Genomic DNA, 23,745 nt, shown 5'->3' with positions numbered 1-23,745 from the left:
CTGGGAGTTGTGGGAATGGTGGAAGTTGTGGTGTAGCAAATGTTGGGGGTAGTGGTGTAATGAATTGTGGGAGTAATGGTCCTGCGAATGGTGTGAGTAGTAGTGGAGTGAACGATGGGAGTAATGGTCCTGCGAATGGTGTGAGTAGTAGTGGAGTGAATGGTGGGAGCAGCACTGGTGTTGGTGGGGGGGAAAGTAGGCGCTGGTTCCGCTGTCCCCCCAGCATTGGCGGGGGCTTCAGCCCAAAGCTATTCAGGAGCTGTCAGTGCTGGGGGTAGTAGTGCGCCCTCGTCTGGTGGCCCTGGGAATGGTGACTTGCAACAGCAGCTCCTGGACGCCCTGAGGAGAGGGGAGCGCTCCATCACTGTAGAGGGGAGGGAGGTTGATCTGTCTTTCTGGATAGAGAGACATGGTCTTTCAGCCTTCCGAGATAGAGGAAGGCTGCCGACAACGGGGCAAAGGAGTAACCGTAGGAACGTGGTCCGTCTCCAGTGGGTAAGCAAGGATGCCTGTCCTGATAGGTCGGAAGTGGTTGAGCTCCTGCTGGGGATGGGCTTTGTGGCATATGACATCTTTGCCTTGATCCATCCCTATGGGACCTCCTACTTCGATGTCAGCTTCGTGAGACCGGAGGGCCTTGAGCTTTTCTGGTCTTGCCATGAGCTGACTCGGAGTCGCCCCGAATGGCATGGTCTCTTTCCCCTGGCAATAACCCGCCAAGATTCAGTCAGGAAAGTGACCGTTTTGACTAGTAACGAGTCGCTTTCCTGTATGGACATTACCACCTGGGTGAGTCGATAGGGAGAGGTCACCAATATTCCTCAAAAGAATCTCAATGACCATGGTATCTGGTCAAGGGCCTGGACCTTCATGGTGAAATTGAAGGTTTCGGGAAACACTGTTACCCATATCCCCTCCTAAACCTTTTTGGGGAGGGATAGGATCTTGATTTTCTACCGGGGGCAGCCTAAGGTCTGTCACAGGTGCGGTAGCCCCACACACTTCAGTGCGCAGTGTACCACGCAGAAATGCGCACTGTGTGGGGACCTCGGTCATCTTGCTGCTGCCTGTCGCAGGATTAGGTGTAACTTATGTGGTGACCTCGGTCACCCGTTCAGTCGCTGTCCGCTTTCCTTCACCAATGCGGTCCTGAAAGCGGCGAGTGCGGGACAGGCGAAAGCCGGGACTAATCTTGCCGGTGAAGGGACCAGTAGGGGCGGGGGAGGCAGGGATCCGGTGAGGAACAAGCTGCCGCCATCCAACATCAGGGCAAGAATGTATGTAAGGAGAGAATGGACGAGTCTGTTTGTCTTAAGCGCACTAAAAACCCGTCATTATCAGAGGAAGAGGTTGGGACTGTCAGTGGTGGGAAGAAAAAGGCTATCTAATTCAATCAATCATGATGGCGGCACCCACCCCGTTGACGCTGGCAACTATTAATGTTTGCAGCATAAAGTCAGATGCGGCAAGGTACACGGCCTTTCATTTTCTCGGCCAACTTGACGTCGACATTTTGTTTTTGCAGGAAACCAGGTTGACCGATATATCAACCTTGCATAAAGCAAGGCGGGAGTGGAGGCATGGACCCTCCTACTGGTCTCTTGCGGCCGAGCCGTAAAGCGGACTGGCGATCGATGGGCTTAGGCCCAAAAAGTCGCCAGGTCCGGATGGCTTAACATCCGAGTTCTTTAGGACCTTTAGGGACTCTTTGGTCCCCCTCTTGACTCAGGTGTTTAACGAGTGTCTCTCCTCGGGCACTCTGCCGAGATCATTAAGGAGGTCAGCTTTGATCATTTTGTCAAAGGGTAAGGATCCGTCACGCATTGAGAACTGGCGTCCCATAGCACTTCTCAATGTGGACAGGAAGATTTTGGCTAAGATACTTTTCAACAGGCTGGTGAAGTTTGCACCCCGGCTCCTTTCGGAGGTTCAGCACTGTTGCGTTCCTGGCCGTAGCACTTTTAGTGCTGTTCTAGGTGTCCGAGAGGCCGTGGAGCAAGGCAGGGCGGGCCTCTGGAAGGGGTTCTTGCTGACCCTGGATCAGGCAAAAGCCTTTGATCGGGTTAACCACGAGTACCTCTGGTCCACTCTTTTGAGGTATGGTCTGCCTGGAGGGTTTGTGGACTGGCTTAAGACCTTGTATGCAGGGGCTGAGACTTTCCCTCTGGTGAATGGGTGGATTGGACGACCTTTCGGGGTAGGATCCGGTGTCCGTCAGGGCTGTCCTCTTAGCCCTTTGCTTTACGCGTTTGCAATCGATCCCTTCCTCAGAAGGATCGATTGTGGACCGTTGGCGGGGGTGCGGATGGGCGGGGCGGCGCCGGAGGCTATCCTGAGGGTGGTGGCCTACGCGGACGATGTCACCTTCTTTGTTTCTTCGCAAGAGGAGGCAGCGGCGGTGATGTCAGAAGTGGAGCGCTACTCTGAGGCATCTGGGTCCAAGGTCAACCAGGATAAGTGTGAGAGTCTCTGGCTGGGAGGCGGAGATCCCGGGTTTGATCTTCCGGACACCCTCCCCGAACCCCAAGAACATGCCAAAGTCCTGGGCATCGAATTCGGCCAGGGTGATTACCCCACGAAAAACTGGGAAGGCAGAATCAAAGGTGTCGCCCAAAGAGTGGACCAATGGAGGGGTTGGTCTTTGACCCTGAGGGAAAGGGTTGGCCTGTGCAAAGCTTTCCTGCTCCCCTTGCTAATCTACCTGGGCAGCGTCTGTGTCTTGCCAGAGCCTCTCTGGACACGGGTCTACAGTCTGTTCTTCCAGATGTTATGGGGGAACAGACTGAACCTAGTCAAGCGGGAGATCACTTACCGCACGAGGAGACTAGGGGGTTTGAATATGGTGAACCCCGTGGTGTTCCTAGTGAACACCTTCTTGAAAGTGAACGTAGCAAACCTCTGGAAAGAGAGGGCTCCTCCGTGGGTATTCTCCTGCAAAGGATGGTTTCAGCCTTTCTTCCAGGAATGGGAGACAGGGGGAAGAGTGAAGGATCTCCGCACACCACACGGGCATCTACCGGCTTACGTTACCCCGGTTCTGAAAATGATCCGCCGGTGGGGTCTGGGAATGTGGGAGGTGAGGTCCCTCCCGAGGAAACTCCTCGATATGAGGGTCTTGCTTTCTCATTTTCAGAGTCCATTGGTCCTCAAAGACTGCCCAAGTCGGGATCTGGAGGTTGGGTTGAGTTTCTTAAATTCTAGCAGGATCCCCAAGAAGTACTGGGACTTGACTTGGCGCTGCTTCCATGGTAAGCTGTATGTGAGGGACAATTTGAAGTACAGGAGCTCCGAGGACAGGAATTGCCCCCGTGAGGCTTGTGCTAACGTGCTGGAAAGCATGGAGCACTTCCTGCTTCATTGTCCCTTTAATACAGAGGTGTACAACAGGGTGGGGGCTTCCATTGGTTGGCCGCGGCTGGCTACTCTGTCCTACGCCGGGTGGGCCTATGGAGCGTTCGGAGACCTTGGGAGAAGGGACCGAGACACTTTATTCACAGTCAGGGAAGTGGTCAGATATTTCACGTGGAACGCACGAGTTTTAGTCTCGACGCAGAGTAAAATCCTCCATGTAGATGAAGTCTGTAGGAACATCCTAGGTGACCTGGTGAAGGTACGTTCTCTGGAGTATGAAGGACTGGGTGCCCGGAGGGCGGCCCGTCTCTGGAGGGGCTTTTCCTTCAGGGTGCCTTAGTCCGGTAGTACTCCTATATCCTGGTGGTGGGCCGATGTCTTTCCACCCTAGATTTTTGTTTTGTATTTCTGTCTCCTGAATAGAAGGTTTGCCGGCATCGAACTTGAGCCTTGGATGGTGAGTGTGTAGGTTGTGTTCTGTATATATTGTATATAATGTATAATAGGGGGTTTTAGTTAGGTTGGGTGGGGGATTTGGGGGAGTTCTTCATCGGCGGTGATAAGAGGACTGATCTGGCCTGGTCCAGGCCCCGCCTGGGGAAAAACTTTGGGGCCTGATCCTAGCTCGGAGTAATCCTGAACTTTGTGGCCAGAGCTGGATCAGGGGTGGTGGGATAGTTAGTGTAGGTCTGTGTTTTATATATATATATATATTAAAAAATTACAAAAAAAAAAAAGGTTTAAAATTGTCCATGTCACTATTGTGTATATTGTTATTTTTGGTTTTCTGTGGTGTGAATGAGGTGCGGTAAGGGGGTGACTAAGGTCAGGCAGTGGGACCAGTAGGTTAGTGTTAGTGTCCGGTTGTATATACGTTATATTAGGTTTAGTGTTTTATTGTATATAATCTTGTATATAGGACGGTGTTTTATGTGTATATAGGACGGTGTGAGCGTTGTGTGGGATTGTATATAGTAGTATGAATGAAGCTGGGCCGGGGGTTTTATAGGTTTTATAATAGTTATTTCTTCTCTATGTATATATTCCTGGGGGGATTTTGTTCTTTCTCTGTAGGTCGGATCTTCTGTTTCTGTGATTTGTGTCGGGTTTTTGTCGTCTTGTTCTGCAGTTTTGTTCTTCTGTTTTGTGTCCTGTAATGTATTATTGTTGTGTCCTGTAATGTTTTCTTCTATAAATAAAAAAGACCTACAATCTATTACTCCCTGTTATCAGCCATGTTTATCAGATTATCTCACCGAGTCCTCTCCAGAACTTGTTGACCCCGCTCTGCTCGTGGTCGGGCAGCTCCTCCAGATACTGCTCCACCCTTTGCTCAAAGAGACCTATGAGGAGAAGGGCGAAACCAGATGTGAACCTGCGCAGACGGTACATTAGCACTGGAGGGTCTCGCTCGTTGAGGGGTGCCGGGCGTCCATCACTCACCTTTGGCTCGACATTTACGGAGTTCTCGGTCTTGGATGAATCCGGCAAACATCTGTGATTCCATGAAAACCTCCAGAAATCGGCGAATGCTCTTGGAGGCCACGGATTTACGAAATGCTTCTCTCTGGAAAACCCTTTCCCCGCGCTCGTTCTGAGCCAGGAACAAGGAATAATGGCCGATGGTCTCCACGAAGAAGCGGATGAAGACCTCGGACACGAGACCGTTCAGTGTGTTACACTCTGCGATGCAGAAAGAGACGTCGTTAGTGATGGGGCGAGAGAACAGAAGTTGCGACGAATATATAACGGCAGCCGCCACCTAATCGTCTGGAAATCTAAGGCCGGATCCACCTGATAGTCTGGAACCTGACTTACTTGGCTCCCAGGAATCTGCTATCTGTGTATATTGTACAAGTGCTTCTCACTAAATTACAGGGATCTATTATATAGAGTCATTACACGCAGAGGGATCTATTATATAGTCATTACACGCAGAGGGATCTATTATATAGTCATTACACGCAGAGGGATCTATTATATAGTCATTACATGCAGAGGGATCTATTATATAGTCATTACACGCAGAGGGATCTATTATATAGAGTCATTACACGCAGAGGGATCTATTATATAGAGTCATTACACGCAGAGCGATCTATTATATGGAGTCATTACACACAGAGGGATCTATTATATAGAGTCATTACACACAGAGGGATCTATTATGTTGAGTCATTACACACAGAGGGATCTATTATATAGAGTCATTACACGCAGAGGGATCTATTATATAGAGTCATTACACGCAGAGGGATCTATTATATAGAGTCATTACACGCAGAGGGATCTATTATATAGAGTCATTACACGCAGAGGGATCTATTATATAGAGTCATTACACGCAGAGGGATCTATTATATAGAGTCATTACACGCAGAGGGATCTATTATATAGAGTCATTACACGCAGAGGGATCTATTATATAGAGTCATTACACAGAGTGATCTATTATATAGAGTCATTACACACAGAGGGATCTATTATATAGAGTCATTACACACAGAGCGATCTATTATATAGAGTCATTACACACAGAGGGATCTATTATATAGAGTCATTACACACAGAGGGATCTATTATATAGAGTCATTACACGCAGAGGGATCTATTATATAGAGTCATTACACGCAGAGGGATCTATTATATAGAGTCATTACACGCAGAGGGATCTATTATATAGTCATTACACGCAGAGGGATCTATTATATAGTCATTACACGCAGAGGGATATATTATATAGAGTCATTACACACAGAGGGATCTATTATATAGTCATTACACGCAGAGTGATCTATTATATAGAGTCATTACACACAGAGGAATCTATTATAGAGTCATTACACAGAGGGATCTATTATATAGAGTCATTACACGCAGAAGGATCTATTATATAGAGTCATTACACGCAGAGGGATCTATTATATAGTCATTACACACAGAGGGATCTATTATATAGAGTCATTACACACAGAGCGATCTATTATATACAGTAATTACACATAGAGGGATCTATTATATAGAGTCATTACACACAGAGGGATCTATTATATAGAGTCATTACACGCAGAGGGATCTATTATATAGAGTCATTACACGCAGAGGGATCTATTATATAGTCATTACACGCAGAGGGATCTATTATATAGAGTCATTACACGCAGAGGGATCTATTATATAGAGTCATTAGACACAGAGGGATCTATTATATAGAGTCATTACACACAGTGATCTATTATATAGTCATTACACACAGAGGGATCTATTATATAGAGTCATTACACACAGAGGGATCTATTATATAGAGTCATTACACACAGAGCGATCTATTATATACAGTCATTACACACAGAGGGATCTATTATATAGAGTCATTACACACAGAGGGATCTATTATATAGTCATTACACGCAGAGGGATCTATTATATAGAGTCATTACACACAGAGGGATCTATTATATAGAGTCATTACACACAGAGGGATCTATTATATAGAGTCATTACACGCAGAGGGATCTATTATATAGAGTCATTACACGCAGAGGGATCTATTACATAGAGTCATTACACACAGAGGGATCTATTATATAGAGTCATTATACACAGAGGGATCTATTATATAGCCATTACACACAGAGGGATCTATTATAGAGTCATTACACGCAGAGGGATCTATTATATAGCCATTACACGCAGAGTGATCTATTATATAGAGTCATTACACACAGAGGGATCTATTATATAGTCATTATACACAGAGGGATCTATTATATAGAGTCATTACACGCAGAGTGATCTATTATAGAGTCATTACACGCAGAGGGATCTATTATATAGAGTCATTACACGCAGAGGGATCTATTATATAGTCATTACACACAGAGGGATCTATTATATAGTCATTACACGCAGAGGGATCTATTATATAGAGTCATTACACGCAGAGGGATCTATTATATAGAGTCATTACACGCAGAGGGATCTATTATATAGAGTCATTACACGCAGAGGGATCTATTATATAGAGTCATTACACGCAGAGGGATCTATTATATAGAGTCATTACACGCAGAGGGATCTATTATATAGAGTCATTACACGCAGAGGGATCTATTATATAGAGTCATTACACGCAGAGCGATCTATTATATAGAGTCATTACACGCAGAGCGATCTATTATATAGAGTCATTACACGCAGAGGGATCTATTATATACAGTCATTACACGCAGAGGGATCTATTATATACAGTCGTTACACGCAGAGGGATCTATTATATAGAGTCATTACACACAGAGGGATCTATTATATAGAGTCATTACACACAGAGTGATCTATTATATAGAGTCATTACACGCAGAGGGATCTATTATATAGTCATTACACGCAGAGGGATCTATTATATAGAGTCATTACACGCAGAGGGATCTATTATATAGAGTCATTACACGCAGAGGGATCTATTATATAGAGTCATTACACACAGAGGGATCTATTATATAGAGTCATTACACACAGAGTGATCTATTATATAGAGTCATTACACACAGAGTGATATATTATATAGAGTCATTACACACAGAGGGATCTATTATATAGAGTCATTACACACAGAGGGATCTATTATATAGAGTCATTACACGCAGAGGGATCTATTATATAGAGTCATTACACGCAGAGGGATCTATTATATAGAGTCATTACACGCAGAGGGATCTATTATATAGAGTCATTACACGCAGAGGGATCTATTATATAGAGTCATTACACGCAGAGGGATCTATTATATAGTCATTACACGCAGAGGGATCTATTATATAGAGTCATTACACGCAGAGGGATCTATTATATAGAGTCATTACACGCAGAGGGATCTATTATATAGAGTCATTACACGCAGAGGGATCTATTATATAGAGTCATTACACACAGAGGGATCTATTATATAGAGTCATTACACACAGAGGGATCTATTATATAGAGTCATTACACACAGAGTGATCTATTATATAGAGTCATTACACACAGAGGGATCTATTATATAGAGTCATTACACACAAAGCGATCTATTATTTAGAGTCATTACACACAGAGGGATCTATTATATAGTCATTACACACAGAGGGATCTATTATATAGAGTCATTACACGCAGAGGGATCTATTATATAGAGTCATTACACGCAGAGGGATCTATTATATAGAGTCATTACACGCAGAGGGATCTATTATATAGAGTCATTACACGCAGAGGGATCTATTATATAGAGTCATTACACGCAGAGGGATCTATTATATAGTCATTACACACAGAGGGATCTATTATAGAGTCATTACACACAGAGTGATCTATTATATAGAGTCATTACACACAGAGGGATCTATTATAGAGTCATTACACACAGAGTGATCTATTATATAGAGTCATTACACGCAGAAGGATCTATTATAGAGTCATTACACGCAGAGGGATCTATTATATAGAGTCATTACACACAGAAGGATCTATTATATAGAGTCATTACACGCAGAGCGATCTATTATATAGAGTCATTACACACAGAGGGATCTATTATATAGAGTCATTACACACAGTGATCTATTATATAGAGTCATTACACACAGAGGGATCTATTATATAGAGTCATTACACACAGAGGGATCTATTATATACAGTCATTACACACAGAGGGATCTATTATATAGAGTCATTACACACAGAGGGATCTATTATATAGTCATTACACGCAGAGGGATCTATTATATAGAGTCATTACACACAGAGGGATCTATTATATAGAGTCATTACACACAGAGGGATCTATTATATAGAGTCATTACACGCAGAGGGATCTATTATATAGAGTCATTACACACAGAGGGATCTATTACATAGAGTCATTACACACAGAGGGATCTATTATAGAGTCATTACACACAGAGCGATCTATTATATAGAGTCATTACACACAGAGGGATCTATTATATAGAGTCATTACACACAGAGGGATCTATTATATATTCATTACACACCATAATAATTAACATTAACAGAAATAAACCCGTGAAATAGATCCCTCTGTGTGTAATGACTCCATATAATAGATCCCTCTGTGTGTAATGACTCTATATAATAGATCGCTCGGTGTGTAATGACTCTATATAATAGATAACTCTGAGTGTAATGGCTCTATATAATAGATCCCTCTGTGTGTAATGACTATATAATAGATCCCTCTGTGTGTAATGACTATATATAATAAATCACTCTGTGTGTAATGACTCTATATAATAGATCACTGTGTGTAATGACTCTATATAATAGATCCCTCTGTGTGTAATGACTCTATATAATAGATCCCTCTGTGTGTAATGACTATATAATAGATCCCTCTGTGTGTAATGACTATATAATAGATCCCTCTGTGTGTAATGACTCTATATAATAGATCGCTCTGTGTGTAATGACTCTATAGAATAGATCCCTCTGCGTGTAATGACTCTATATAATAGATCCCTCTGTGTGTAATGACTCTATATAATAGATCGCTCTGTGTGTAATGACTCTATATAATAGATCCCTCTGTGTGTAATAATTCTATATAATAGATCCCTCTGTGTGTAATGACTCTATATAATAGATCCCTCTGTGTGTAATGGCTCTATATAATAGATCCCTCTGTGTGTAATGACTCTATATAATAGATCCCTCTGTATGTAATGACTCTATATAATAGATCCCTCGGTGTGTAATGACTCTATATAATAGATCACTCTGTGTGTAATGACTATATATAATAGATCCCTCTGTGCGTAATGACTCTATATAATAGATCCCTCTGTGTGTAATGACTCTATATAATAGATCCCTCTGTGCGTAATGACTCTATATAATAGATCCCTCTGTGTGTAATGACTCTATATAATAGATCCCTCTGTGTGTAATGACTCTATAATAGATCCCTGTGTGTAATAACTCTATATAATAGATCCCTCTGTGTGTAATGACTCTATATAACAGATCCCTCTGTGTGTAATGACTCTATATAATAGATCCCTCTGTGTGTAATGACTCTATATAATAGATCCCTCTGTGTGCAATGACTCTATATAATAGATCCCTCTGTGTGCAATGACTCTATATAATAGATCCCTCTCTGTGTAACGACTCTATATAATAGATCCCTCTCTGTGTAACGACTCTATATAATAGATCCCTCTGTGTGTAATGACTCTATATAATAGATCCCTCTGTGTGTAATGACTCTATATAATAGATCCCTCTGTGTGCAATGACTCTATATAATAGATCCCTCTGTGTGCAATGACTCTATATAATAGATCGCTCTGTGTGTAATGACTCTATATAATAGATCGCTCTGTGTGTAATGACTCAATATAATAGATCCCTCTGCGTGTAATGACTTTATATAATAGATCGCTCTGTGTGTAATGACTCTATAATAGATCCCTCTGCGTGTAATGACTCTATATAATAGATCCCTCTGCGTGTAATGACTCTATATAATAGATCGCTCTGTGTGTAATGACTCTATAATAGATCCCTCTGTGTGTAATGACTCTATATAATAGATCCCTCTGTGTGTAATGACTCTATATAATAGATCCCTCTGTGTGTAATGACTCTATATAATAGATCCCTCTGTGTGTAATGACTCAACATAATAGATCCCTCTGTGTGTAATGACTCTATATAATAGATCCCTCTGTGTGTAATGACTCTATATAATAGATCCCTCTGTGTGTAATGACTCAATATAATAGATCGCTCTGTGTGTAATGACTCTATAATAGATCCCTCTGTGTGTAATGACTCTATATAATAGATCCCTCTGTGTGTAATGACTCTATATAATAGATCCCTCTGTGTGTAATGACTCTATATAATAGATCCCTCTGTGTGTAATGACTCTATACAATAGATCCCTCTGTGTGTAATGACTCTATATAATAGATCCCTCTGTGTGTAATGACTCTATATAATAGATACCTCTGCGTGTAATGACTATATAATAGATCCCTCTGTGTGTAATGACTCTATATAATAGATCGCTCTGTGTGTAATGACTCTATAATAGATCCCTCTGTGTGTAATGACTCTATATAATAGATCCCTCTGTGTGTAATGACTCTATATAACAGATCCCTCTGTGTGTAATGACTCTATATAATAGATCCCTCTGTGTGCAATGACTCTATATAATAGATCCCTCTGTGTGTAATGGCTCTATATAATAGATCCCTCTGTGTGTAATGGCTCTATATAATAGATCCCTCTGTGTCTAATGACTCTATATAATAGATCGCTCGGTGTGTAATGACTCTATATAATAGATAACTCTGTGTGTAATGGCTCTATATAATAGATCCCTCTGTGTGTAATGACTCTATATAATAGATCGCTCTGTGTGTAATGACTCTATATAATAGATCTCTCTGTGTGTAATTAATCTATATAATAGATCCCTCTGTGTGTAATGACTCTATATAATAGATCCCTCTGTGTGTAATGACTCTATATAATAGATCCCTCTGTGTGTAATGAATCTATATAATAGATCTCTCTGTGTGTAATGACTATATAATAGATCGCGCTGTGTGTAATGACTCTATATAATAGATCCCTCTGTGTGTAATGACTCTATATAATAGATCCCTCTGTGTGTAATGACTCTATATAATAGATCCCTCTGTGTGTAATGACTCTATATAATCGATCCCTCTGTGTATAATGACTCTATATAATAGATCCCTCTGTGTGTAATGACTCTATATAATAGATCCCTCTGTGTGTAATGACTCTATATAATAGATCGCTCTGTGTGTAATGACTCTATAGAATAGATCCCTCTGCGTGTAATGACTCTATATAATAGATCGCTCGGTGTGTAATGACTCTATATAATAGATCACTCTGTGTGTAATGGCTCTATATAATAGATCCCTCTGTGTGTAATGACTATATAATAGATCCCTCTGTGTGTAATGACTCTATATAATAGATCACTCTGTGTGTAATGACTCTATATAATAGATCACTGTGTGTAATGACTCTATATAATAGATCCCTCTGTGTGTAATGACTCTATATAATAGATCCCTCTGTGTGTAATGACTCTATATAATAGATCCCTCTGTGTGTAATGACTCTATATATTAGATCGCTCTGTGCGTAATAACTCTATATAATATATCCCTCTGTGCGTAATGACTCTATATAATAGATCCCGCTGTGTGTAATGAATCTATATAATAGATCTCTCTGTGTGTAATGACTATATAATAGATCGCGCTGTGTGTAATGACTCTATATAATAGATCCCTCTGTGTGTAATGACTCTATATAATAGATCCCTCTGTGTGTAAGGACTCTATATAATCGATCCCTCTGTGTGTAATGACTCTATATAATAGATCCCTCTGTGTGTAATGACTCTATATAATAGATCCCTCTGTGTGTAATGACTCTATATAATAGATCCCTCTGTGTGTAATGACTATATATAATAGATCCCTCTGTGCGTAATGACTCTATATAATAGATCCCTCTATGTGTAATGACTCTATATAATAGATCCCTCTGTGCGTAATGACTCTATATAATAGATCCCTCTGTGTGTAATGACTCTATATAATAGATCCTTCTGTGTGTAATGACTCTATAATAGATCCCTGTGTGTAATGACTCTATATAATAGATCCCTCTGTGTGTAATGACTCTATATAACAGATCCCTCTGTGTGTAATGACTCTATATAATAGATCCCTCTGTGTGTAATGACTCTATATAATAGATCACTCTGTGTGTAATGACTCTATATAATAGATCACTGTGTGTAATGACTCTATATAATAGATCCCTCTGTGTGTAATGACTCTATATAATAGATCCCTCTGTGTGTAATGACTCTATATAATAGATCCCTCTGTGTGTAATGACTCTATATATTAGATCGCTCTGTGCGTAATAACTCTATATAATATATCCCTCTGTGCGTAATGACTCTATATAATAGATCCCGCTGTGTGTAATGAATCTATATAATAGATCTCTCTGTGTGTAATGACTATATAATAGATCGCGCTGTGTGTAATGACTCTATATAATAGATCCCTCTGTGTGTAATGACTCTATATAATAGATCCCTCTGTGTGTAAGGACTCTATATAATCGATCCCTCTGTGTGTAATGACTCTATATAATAGATCCCTCTGTGTGTAATGACTCTATATAATAGATCCCTCTGTGTGTAATGACTCTATATAATAGATCCCTCTGTGTGTAATGACTATATATAATAGATCCCTCTGTGCGTAATGACTCTATATAATAGATCCCTCTATGTGTAATGACTCTATATAATAGATCCCTCTGTGCGTAATGACTCTATATAATAGATCCCTCTGTGTGTAATGACTCTATATAATAGATCCTTCTGTGTGTAATGACTCTATAATAGATCCCTGTGTGTAATGACTCTATATAATAGATCCCTCTGTGTGTAATGACTCTATATAACAGATCCCTCTGTGTGTAATGACTCTATATAATAGATCCCTCTGTGTGTAATGACTCTATATAATAGATCCCTCTGTGTGCAATGACTCTATATAATAGATCCCTCTGTGTGCAATGACTCTATATAATAGATACCTCTCTGTGTAACGACTCTATATAATAGATCCCTGTGTGTAATGACTCTATATAATAGATCCCTCTGTGTGCAATGACTCTATATAATAGATCCCTCTGTGTGCAATGACTCTATATAATAGATCCCTCTGTGTGCAATGACTCTATATAATAGATCGCTCTGTGTGTAATGACTCTATATAATAGATCGCTCTGTGTGTAATGACTCAATATAATAGATCCCTCTGCGTGTAATGACTTTATATAATAGATCGCTCTGTGTGTAATGACTCTATAATAGATCCCTCTGCGTGTAATGACTCTATATAATAGATCCCTCTGCGTGTAATGACTCTATATAATAGATCGCTCTGTGTGTAATGACTCTATAATAGATCCCTCTGTGTGTAATGACTCTATATAATAGATCCCTCTGTGTGTAATGACTCTATATAATAGATCCCTGTGTGTAATGACTCTATATAATAGATCCCTCTGTGTGTAATGACTCAATATAATAGATCCCTCTGTGTGTAATGACTCTATATAATAGATCCCTCTGTGTGTAATGACTCTATATAATAGATCCCTCTGTGTGTAATGACTCAATATAATAGATCGCTCTGTGTGTAATGACTCTATAATAGATCCCTGTGTGTAATGACTCTATATAATAGATCCCTCTGTGTGTAATGACTCTATATAACAGATCCCTCTGTGTGTAATGACTCTATATAATAGATCCCTCTGTGTGTAATGACTCTATATAATAGATCCCTCTGTGTGCAATGACTCTATATAATAGATCCCTCTGTGTGCAATGACTCTATATAATAGATCCCTCTCTGTGTAACGACTCTATATAATAGATCCCTCTCTGTGTAACGACTCTATATAATAGATCCCTCTGTGTGTAATGACTCTATATAATAGATCCCTCTGTGTGCAATGACTCTATATAATAGATCCCTCTGTGTGCAATGACTCTATATAATAGATCGCTCTGTGTGTAATGACTCTATATAATAGATCGCTCTGTGTGTAATGACTCAATATAATAGATCCCTCTGCGTGTAATGACTTTATATAATAGATCGCTCTGTGTGTAATGACTCTATAATAGATCCCTCTGCGTGTAATGACTCTATATAATAGATCCCTCTGCGTGTAATGACTCTATATAATAGATCGCTCTGTGTGTAATGACTCTATAATAGATCCCTCTGTGTGTAATGACTCTATATAATAGATCCCTCTGTGTGTAATGACTCTATATAATAGATCCCTCTGTGTGTAATGACTCTATATAATAGATCCCTCTGTGTGTAATGACTCAACATAATAGATCCCTCTGTGTGTAATGACTCTATATAATAGATCCCTCTGTGTGTAATGACTCTATATAATAGATCCCTCTGTGTGTAATGACTCAATATAATAGATCGCTCTGTGTGTAATGACTCTATAAAAGATCCCTCTGTGTGTAATGACTCTATATAATAGATCCCTCTGTGTGTAATGACTCTATATAATAGATCCCTCTGTGTGTAATGACTCTATATAATAGATCCCTCTGTGTGTAATGACTCTATACAATAGATCCCTCTGTGTGTAATGACTCTATATAATAGATCCCTCTGTTTGTAATGGCTCTATATAATAGATCCCTCTGCGTGTAATGACTCTATATAATAGATCCCTCTGCGTGTAATGACTCTATATAATAGATCCCTCTGTGTGTAATGACTCTATATAATAGATCCCTCTGTGTGTAATGACTATATAATAGATCCCTCTGTGTGTAATGACTCTATATAATAGATACCTCTGCGTGTAATGACTATATAATAGATCCCTCTGTGTGTAATGACTCTATATAATAGATCGCTCTGTGTGTAATGACTCTATAATAGATCCCTCTGTGTGTAATGACTCTATATAATAGATCCCTCTGTGTGTAATGACTCTATATAACAGATCCCTCTGTGTGTAATGACTCTATATAATAGATCCCTCTGTGTGCAATGACTCTATATAATAGATCCCTCTGTGTGTAATGGCTCTATATAATAGATCCCTCTGTGTGTAATGGCTCTATATAATAGATCCCTCTGTGTCTAATGACTCTATATAATAGATCGCTCGGTGTGTAATGACTCTATATAATAGATAACTCTGTGTGTAATGGCTCTATATAATAGATCCCTCTGTGTGTAATGACTCTATATAATAGATCACTCTGTGTGTAATGACTCTATATAATAGATCTCTCTGTGTGTAATTAATCTATATAATAGATCCCTCTGTGTGTAATGACTCTATATAATAGATCCCTCTGTGTGTAATGACTCTATATAATAGATCCCTCTGTGTGTAATGAATCTATATAATAGATCTCTCTGTGTGTAATGACTATATAATAGATCGCGCTGTGTGTAATGACTCTATATAATAGATCCCTCTGTGTGTAATGACTCTATATAATAGATCCCTCTGTGTGTAATGACTCTATATAATAGATCCCTCTGTGTGTAATGACTCTATATAATCGATCCCTCTGTGTGTAATGACTCTATATAATAGATCCCTCTGTGTGTAATGACTCTATATAATAGATCCCTCTGTGTGTAATGACTCTATATAATAGATCGCTCTGTGTGTAATGACTCTATAGAATAGATCCCTCTGCGTGTAATGACTCTATATAATAGATACCTCTGCGTGTAATGACTCTATATAATAGATCGCTCTGCGTGTAATGACTCTATATAATAGATCCCTCTGCGTGTAATGATTCTATATAATAGATCCCTCTGTGTGTAATGACTCTATATAATAGATCCCTCTGTGTGTAATGACTCTATATAATAGATCGCTCGGTGTGTAATGACTCTATATAATAGATCACTCTGTGTGTAAAGGCTCTATATAATAGATCCCTCTGTGTGTAATGACTATATAATAGATCCCTCTGTGTGTAATGACTCTATATAATAGATCACTCTGTGTGTAATGACTCTATATAATAGATCACTGTGTGTAATGACTCTATATAATAGATCCCTCTGTGTGTAATGACTCTATATAATAGATCCCTCTGTGTGTAATGACTCTATATAATAGATCCCTCTGTGTGTAATGACTCTATATATTAGATCGCTCTGTGCGTAATAACTCTATATAATAAATCCCTCTGTGCGTAATGACTCTATATAATAGATCCCGCTGTGTGTAATGAATCTATATAATAGATCTCTCTGTGTGTAATGACTATATAATAGATCGCGCTGTGTGTAATGACTCTATATAATAGATCCCTCTGTGTGTAATGACTATATATAATAGATCCCTCTGTGCGTAATGACTCTATATAATAGATCCCTCTGTGTGTAATGACTCTATATAATAGATCCCTCTGTGCGTAATGACTCTATATAATAGATCCCTCTGTGTGTAATGACTCTATATAATAGATCCCTCTGTGTGTAATGACTCTATAATAGATCCCTGTGTGTAATGACTCTATATAATAGATCCCTCTGTGTGTAATGACTCTATATAACAGATCCCTCTGTGTGTAATGACTCTATATAATAGATCCCTCTGTGTGTAATGACTCTATATAATAGATCCCTCTGTGTGCAATGACTCTATATAATAGATCCCTCTGTGTGCAATGACTCTATATAATAGATCCCTCTCTGTGTAACGACTCTATATAATAGATCCCTCTGTGTGTAATGACTCTATATAATAGATCCCTCTGTGTGCAATGACTCTATATAATAGATCCCTCTGTGTGCAATGACTCTATATAATAGATCCCTCTGTGTGTAATGACTCAATATAATAGATCCCTCTGTGTGTAATGACTCTATAATAGATCCCTGTGTGTAATGACTCTATATAATAGATCGCTCTGTGTGTAATGACTCAATATAATAGATCCCTCTACGTGTAATGACTTTATATAATAGATCGCTCTGTGTGTAATGACTCTATAATAGATCCCTCTGCGTGTAATGACTCTATATAATAGATCCCTCTGCGTGTAATGACTCTATATAATAGATCGCTCTGTGTGTAATGACTCTATAATAGATCCCTCTGTGTGTGATGACTCTATATAATAGATCCCTGTGTGTAATGACTCTATATAATAGATCCCTCTGTGTGTAATGACTCTATATAATAGATCCCTCTGTGTGTAATGACTCAATATAATAGATCCCTCTGTGTGTAATGACTCTATATAATAGATCCCTCTGTGTGTAATGACTCTATATAATAGATCCCTCTGTGTGTAATGACTCTATATAATAGATCCCTCTGTGTGTAATGACTCTATATAATAGATCCCTCTGTGTGTAATGACTCTATATAATAGATCCCTCTGTTTGTAATGGCTCTATATAATAGATCCCTCTGCGTGTAATGACTCTATATAATAGATCCCTCTGCGTGTAATGACTCTATATAATAGATCGCTCTGCGTGTAATGACTCTATATAATAGATCCCTCTGCATGTAATGACTCTATATAATAGATCCCTCTGCGTGTAATGACTCTATATAATAGATCCCTCTGCGTGTAATGACTCTATATAATAGATCCCTCTGCGTGTAATGACTCTATATAATAGATCCCTCTGCGTGTAATGACTCTATATAATAGATCCCTCTGCGTGTAATGACTCTATATAATAGATCCCTCTGCGTGTAATGACTCTATATAATAGATCCCTCTGCGTGTAATGACTCTATATAATAGATCCCTCTGCGTGTAATGACTCTATATAATAGATCCCTCTGCGTGTAATGACTCTATATAATAGTTCCCTCTGCGTGTAATGACTCTATATACTAGATCCCTCTGCGTGTAATGACTCTATATAATAGATCCCTCTGTGTGTAATGACTATATAATAGATCCCTCTGCGTGTAATGACTCTATATAATAGATCCCTCTGCGTGTAATGACTCTATAATAGATCACTCTGCGTGTAATGACTCTATATAATAGATCCCTCTGTGTATAATGACTATATAATAGATCCCTCTGTGTGTAATGACTCTATATAATAGATCACTCTGCGTGTAATGGCTATATAATAGATCCCTCTGTGTGTAATGACTCTATATAATAGATCCCTCTGTGTGTAATGGCTATATAATAGATCCCTCTGTGTGTAATGACTCTATATAATAGATCCCTCTGTGTGTAATGACTCTATGTAATAGATCCCTCTGCGTGTAATGACTCTATATAATAGATCCCTCTGTGTGTAATGACTCTATATAATAGATCCCTCTGTGTGTAATGACTCTATATAATAGATCCCTCTGTGTGTAATGACTCTATAATAGATCCCTGTGTGTAATGACTCTATATAATAGATCGCTCTGTGTGTAATGACTCAATATAATAGATCCCTCTACGTGTAATGACTTTATATAATAGATCGCTCTGTGTGTAATGACTCTATAATAGATCCCTCTGCGTGTAATGACTCTATATAATAGATCCCTCTGCGTGTAATGACTCTATATAATAGATCGCTCTGTGTGTAATGACTCTATAATAGATCCCTCTGTGTGTGATGACTCTATATAATAGATCCCTGTGTGTAATGACTCTATATAATAGATCCCTCTGTGTGTAATGACTCTATATAATAGATCCCTCTGTGTGTAATGACTCAATATAATAGATCCCTCTGTGTGTAATGACTCTATATAATAGATCCCTCTGTGTGTAATGACTCTATATAATAGATCCCTCTGTGTGTAATGACTCTATATAATAGATCCCTCTGTGTGTAATGACTCTATATAATAGATCCCTCTGTGTGTAATGACTCTATATAATAGATCCCTCTGTTTGTAATGGCTCTATATAATAGATCCCTCTGCGTGTAATGACTCTATATAATAGATCCCTCTGCGTGTAATGACTCTATATAATAGATCGCTCTGCGTGTAATGACTCTATATAATAGATCCCTCTGTGTGTAATGACTCTATATAATAGATCCCTCTGCGTGTAATGACTCTATATAATAGATCCCTCTGCGTGTAATGACTCTATATAATAGATCCCTCTGCGTGTAATGACTCTATATAATAGATCCCTCTGCGTGTAATGACTCTATATAATAGATCCCTCTGCGTGTAATGACTCTATATAATAGATCCCTCTGCGTGTAATGACTCTATATAATAGATCCCTCTGCGTGTAATGACTCTATATAAAGATCCCTCTGCGTGTAATGACTCTATATAATAGATCCCTCTGCGTGTAATGACTCTATATAATAGTTCCCTCTGCGTGTAATGACTCTATATACTAGATCCCTCTGCGTGTAATGACTCTATATAATAGATCCCTCTGTGTGTAATGACTATATAATAGATCCCTCTGCGTGTAATGACTCTATATAATAGATCCCTCTGCGTGTAATGACTCTATAATAGATCACTCTGCGTGTAATGACTCTATATAATAGATCCCTCTGTGTATAATGACTATATAATAGATCCCTCTGTGTGTAATGACTCTATATAATAGATCACTCTGCGTGTAATGGCTATATAATAGATCCCTCTGTGTGTAATGACTCTATATAATAGATCCCTCTGTGTGTAATGGCTATATAATAGATCCCTCTGTGTGTAATGACTCTATATAATAGATCCCTCTGTGTGTAATGACTCTATGTAATAGATCCCTCTGCGTGTAATGACTCTATATAATAGATCCCTCTGTGTGTAATGACTCTATATAATAGATCCCTCTGTGTGTAATGACTCTATATAATAGATCCCTCTGTGTGTAATGACTCTATATAATAGATACCTCTGCGTGTAATGACTATATAATAGATCCCTCTGTGTGTAATGACTCTATAATAGATCCCTCTGTGTGTAATGACTCTATATAATAGATCCCTCTGTGTGTAATGACTCTATATAACAGATCCCTCTGTGTGTAATGACTCTATATAATAGATCCCTCTGTGTGCAATGACTCTATATAATAGATCGCTCTGTGTGTAATGACTCTATACAATAGATACCTCTGCGTGTAATGACTCTATATAATAGATTCCTCTGTGTGTAATGACTCTATATAATAGATCCCTCTGTGTGTAATGACTCTATATAATAGATCCCTCTGTGTGTAATGACTCTATATAATAGATCCCTCTGTGTGTAATGACTCAATATAATAGATCGCTCTGCGTGTAATGACTCTATATAATAGATCGCTCTGTGTGTAATGACTCTATAATAGATCCCTCTGTGTGTAATGACTCTATATAATAGATCCCTCTGTGTGTAATGACTCTATATAACAGATCCCTCTGTGTGTAATGACTCTATATAATAGATCCCTCTGTGTGCAATGACTCTATATAATAGATCCCTCTGTGTGTAATGGCTCTATATAATAGATCCCTCTGTGTGTAATGGCTCTATATAATAGATCCCTCTGTGTCTAATGACTCTATATAATAGATCGCTCGGTGTGTAATGACTCTATATAATAGATAACTCTGTGTGTAATGGCTCTATATAATAGATCCCTCTGTGTGTAATGACTATATAATAGATCCCTCTGTGTGTAATGACTCTATATAATAGATCACTCTGTGTGTAATGACTCTATATAATAGATCTCTCTGTGTGTAATGAATCTATATAATAGATCCCTCTGTGTGTAATGACTCTATACAATAGATCCCTCTGTGTGTAATGACTCTATATAATAGATCCCGCTGTGTGTAATGAATCTATATAATAGATCTCTCTGTGTGTAATGACTATATAATAGATCGCGCTGTGTGTAGACTCTATATAATAGATCCCTCTGTGTGTAATGACTCTATATAATAGATCCCTCTGTGTGTAATGACTCTATATAATCGATCCCTCTGTGTGTAATGACTCTATATAATAGATCCCTCTGTGTGTAATGACTCTATATAATAGATCCCTCTGTGTGTAATGACTCTATATAATAGATCCCTCTGTGTGTAATGACTATATATAATAGATCCCTCTGTGCGTAATGACTCTATATAATAGATCCCTCTGTGTGTAATGACTCTATATAATAGATCCCTCTGTGCGTAATGACTCTATATAATAGATCCCTCTGTGTGTAATGACTCTATATAATAGATCCCTCTGTGTGTAATGACTCTATAATAGATCCCTGTGTGTAATGACTCTATATAATAGATCCCTCTGTGTGTAATGACTCTATATAACAGATCCCTCTGTGTGTAATGACTCTATATAATAGATCCCTCTGTGTGTAATGACTCTATATAATAGATCCCTCTGTGTGCAATGACTCTATATAATAGATCCCTCTGTGTGCAATGACTCTATATAATAGATCCCTCTCTGTGTAACGACTCTATATAATAGATCCCTCTGTGTGTAATGACTCTATATAATAGATCCCTCTGTGTGCAATGACTCTATATAATAGATCCCTCTGTGTGCAATGACTCTATATAATAGATCCCTCTGTGTGTAATGACTCAATATAATAGATCCCTCTGTGTGTAATGACTCTATAATAGATCCCTGTGTGTAATGACTCTATATACTAGATCCCTCTGCGTGTAATGACTCTATATAATAGATCCCTCTGTGTGTAATGACTATATAATAGATCCCTCTGCGTGTAATGACTCTATATAATAGATCCCTCTGCGTGTAATGACTCTATAATAGATCACTCTGCGTGTAATGACTCTATATAATAGATCCCTCTGTGTATAATGACTATATAATAGATCCCTCTGTGTGTAATGACTCTATATAATAGATCACTCTGCGTGTAATGGCTATATAATAGATCCCTCTGTGTGTAATGACTCTATATAATAGATCCCTCTGTGTGTAATGGCTATATAATAGATCCCTCTGTGTGTAATGACTCTATATAATAGATCCCTCTGTGTGTAATGACTCTATGTAATAGATCCCTCTGCGTGTAATGACTCTATATAATAGATCCCTCTGTGTGTAATGACTCTATATAATAGATCCCTCTGTGTGTAATGACTCTATATAATAGATCCCTCTGTGTGTAATGACTCTATAATAGATCCCTGTGTGTAATGACTCTATATAATAGATCGCTCTGTGTGTAATGACTCTATAATAGATCCCTCTGTGTGTAATGACTCTATATAATAGATCCCTCTGTGTGTAATGACTCTATATAACAGATCCCTCTGTGTGTAATGACTCTATATAATAGATCCCTCTGTGTGCAATGACTCTATATAATAGATCGCTCTGTGTGTAATGACTCTATACAATAGATACCTCTGCGTGTAATGACTCTATATAATAGATTCCTCTGTGTGTAATGACTCTATATAATAGATCCCTCTGTGTGTAATGACTCTATATAATAGATCCCTCTGTGTGTAATGACTCTATATAATAGATCCCTCTGTGTGTAATGACTCAATATAATAGATCGCTCTGCGTGTAATGACTCTATATAATAGATCGCTCTGTGTGTAATGACTCTATAATAGATCCCTCTGTGTGTAATGACTCTATATAATAGATCCCTCTGTGTGTAATGACTCTATATAACAGATCCCTCTGTGTGTAATGACTCTATATAATAGATCCCTCTGTGTGCAATGACTCTATATAATAGATCCCTCTGTGTGTAATGGCTCTATATAATAGATCCCTCTGTGTGTA

At 38.8% G+C, this 23,745-nt stretch overlaps 1 protein-coding gene across 3 annotated transcripts in view; it reads right to left on the bottom strand.

Moving 5' to 3' along the window:
• DENND2B (DENN domain containing 2B) overlaps positions 1-23,745 on the bottom strand; it is a 433,939-nt gene that overhangs the window by 3,142 nt on the left and 407,052 nt on the right. For all 3 annotated transcript variants that reach the window (XM_073659026.1, XM_073659025.1, XM_073659024.1), the window contains 2 exons: positions 4,795-5,034; positions 4,608-4,694 (listed from right to left, as the gene is read on the bottom strand). In XM_073659026.1, the coding sequence (XP_073515127.1) occupies positions 4,608-4,694; positions 4,795-5,034 (327 nt within the window). The remainder of the gene's footprint in view (positions 1-4,607; positions 4,695-4,794; positions 5,035-23,745) is intronic.

Source organism: Phyllobates terribilis, unplaced genomic scaffold (genome assembly GCF_046119375.1).
Source record: "Phyllobates terribilis strain yellow unplaced genomic scaffold, ASM4611937v1 Scaffold_13__5_contigs__length_258822181, whole genome shotgun sequence".
NCBI lineage: Eukaryota > Metazoa > Chordata > Amphibia > Anura > Dendrobatidae > Phyllobates > Phyllobates terribilis.
This window is presented reverse-complemented; position numbering and strand designations above follow the sequence as displayed.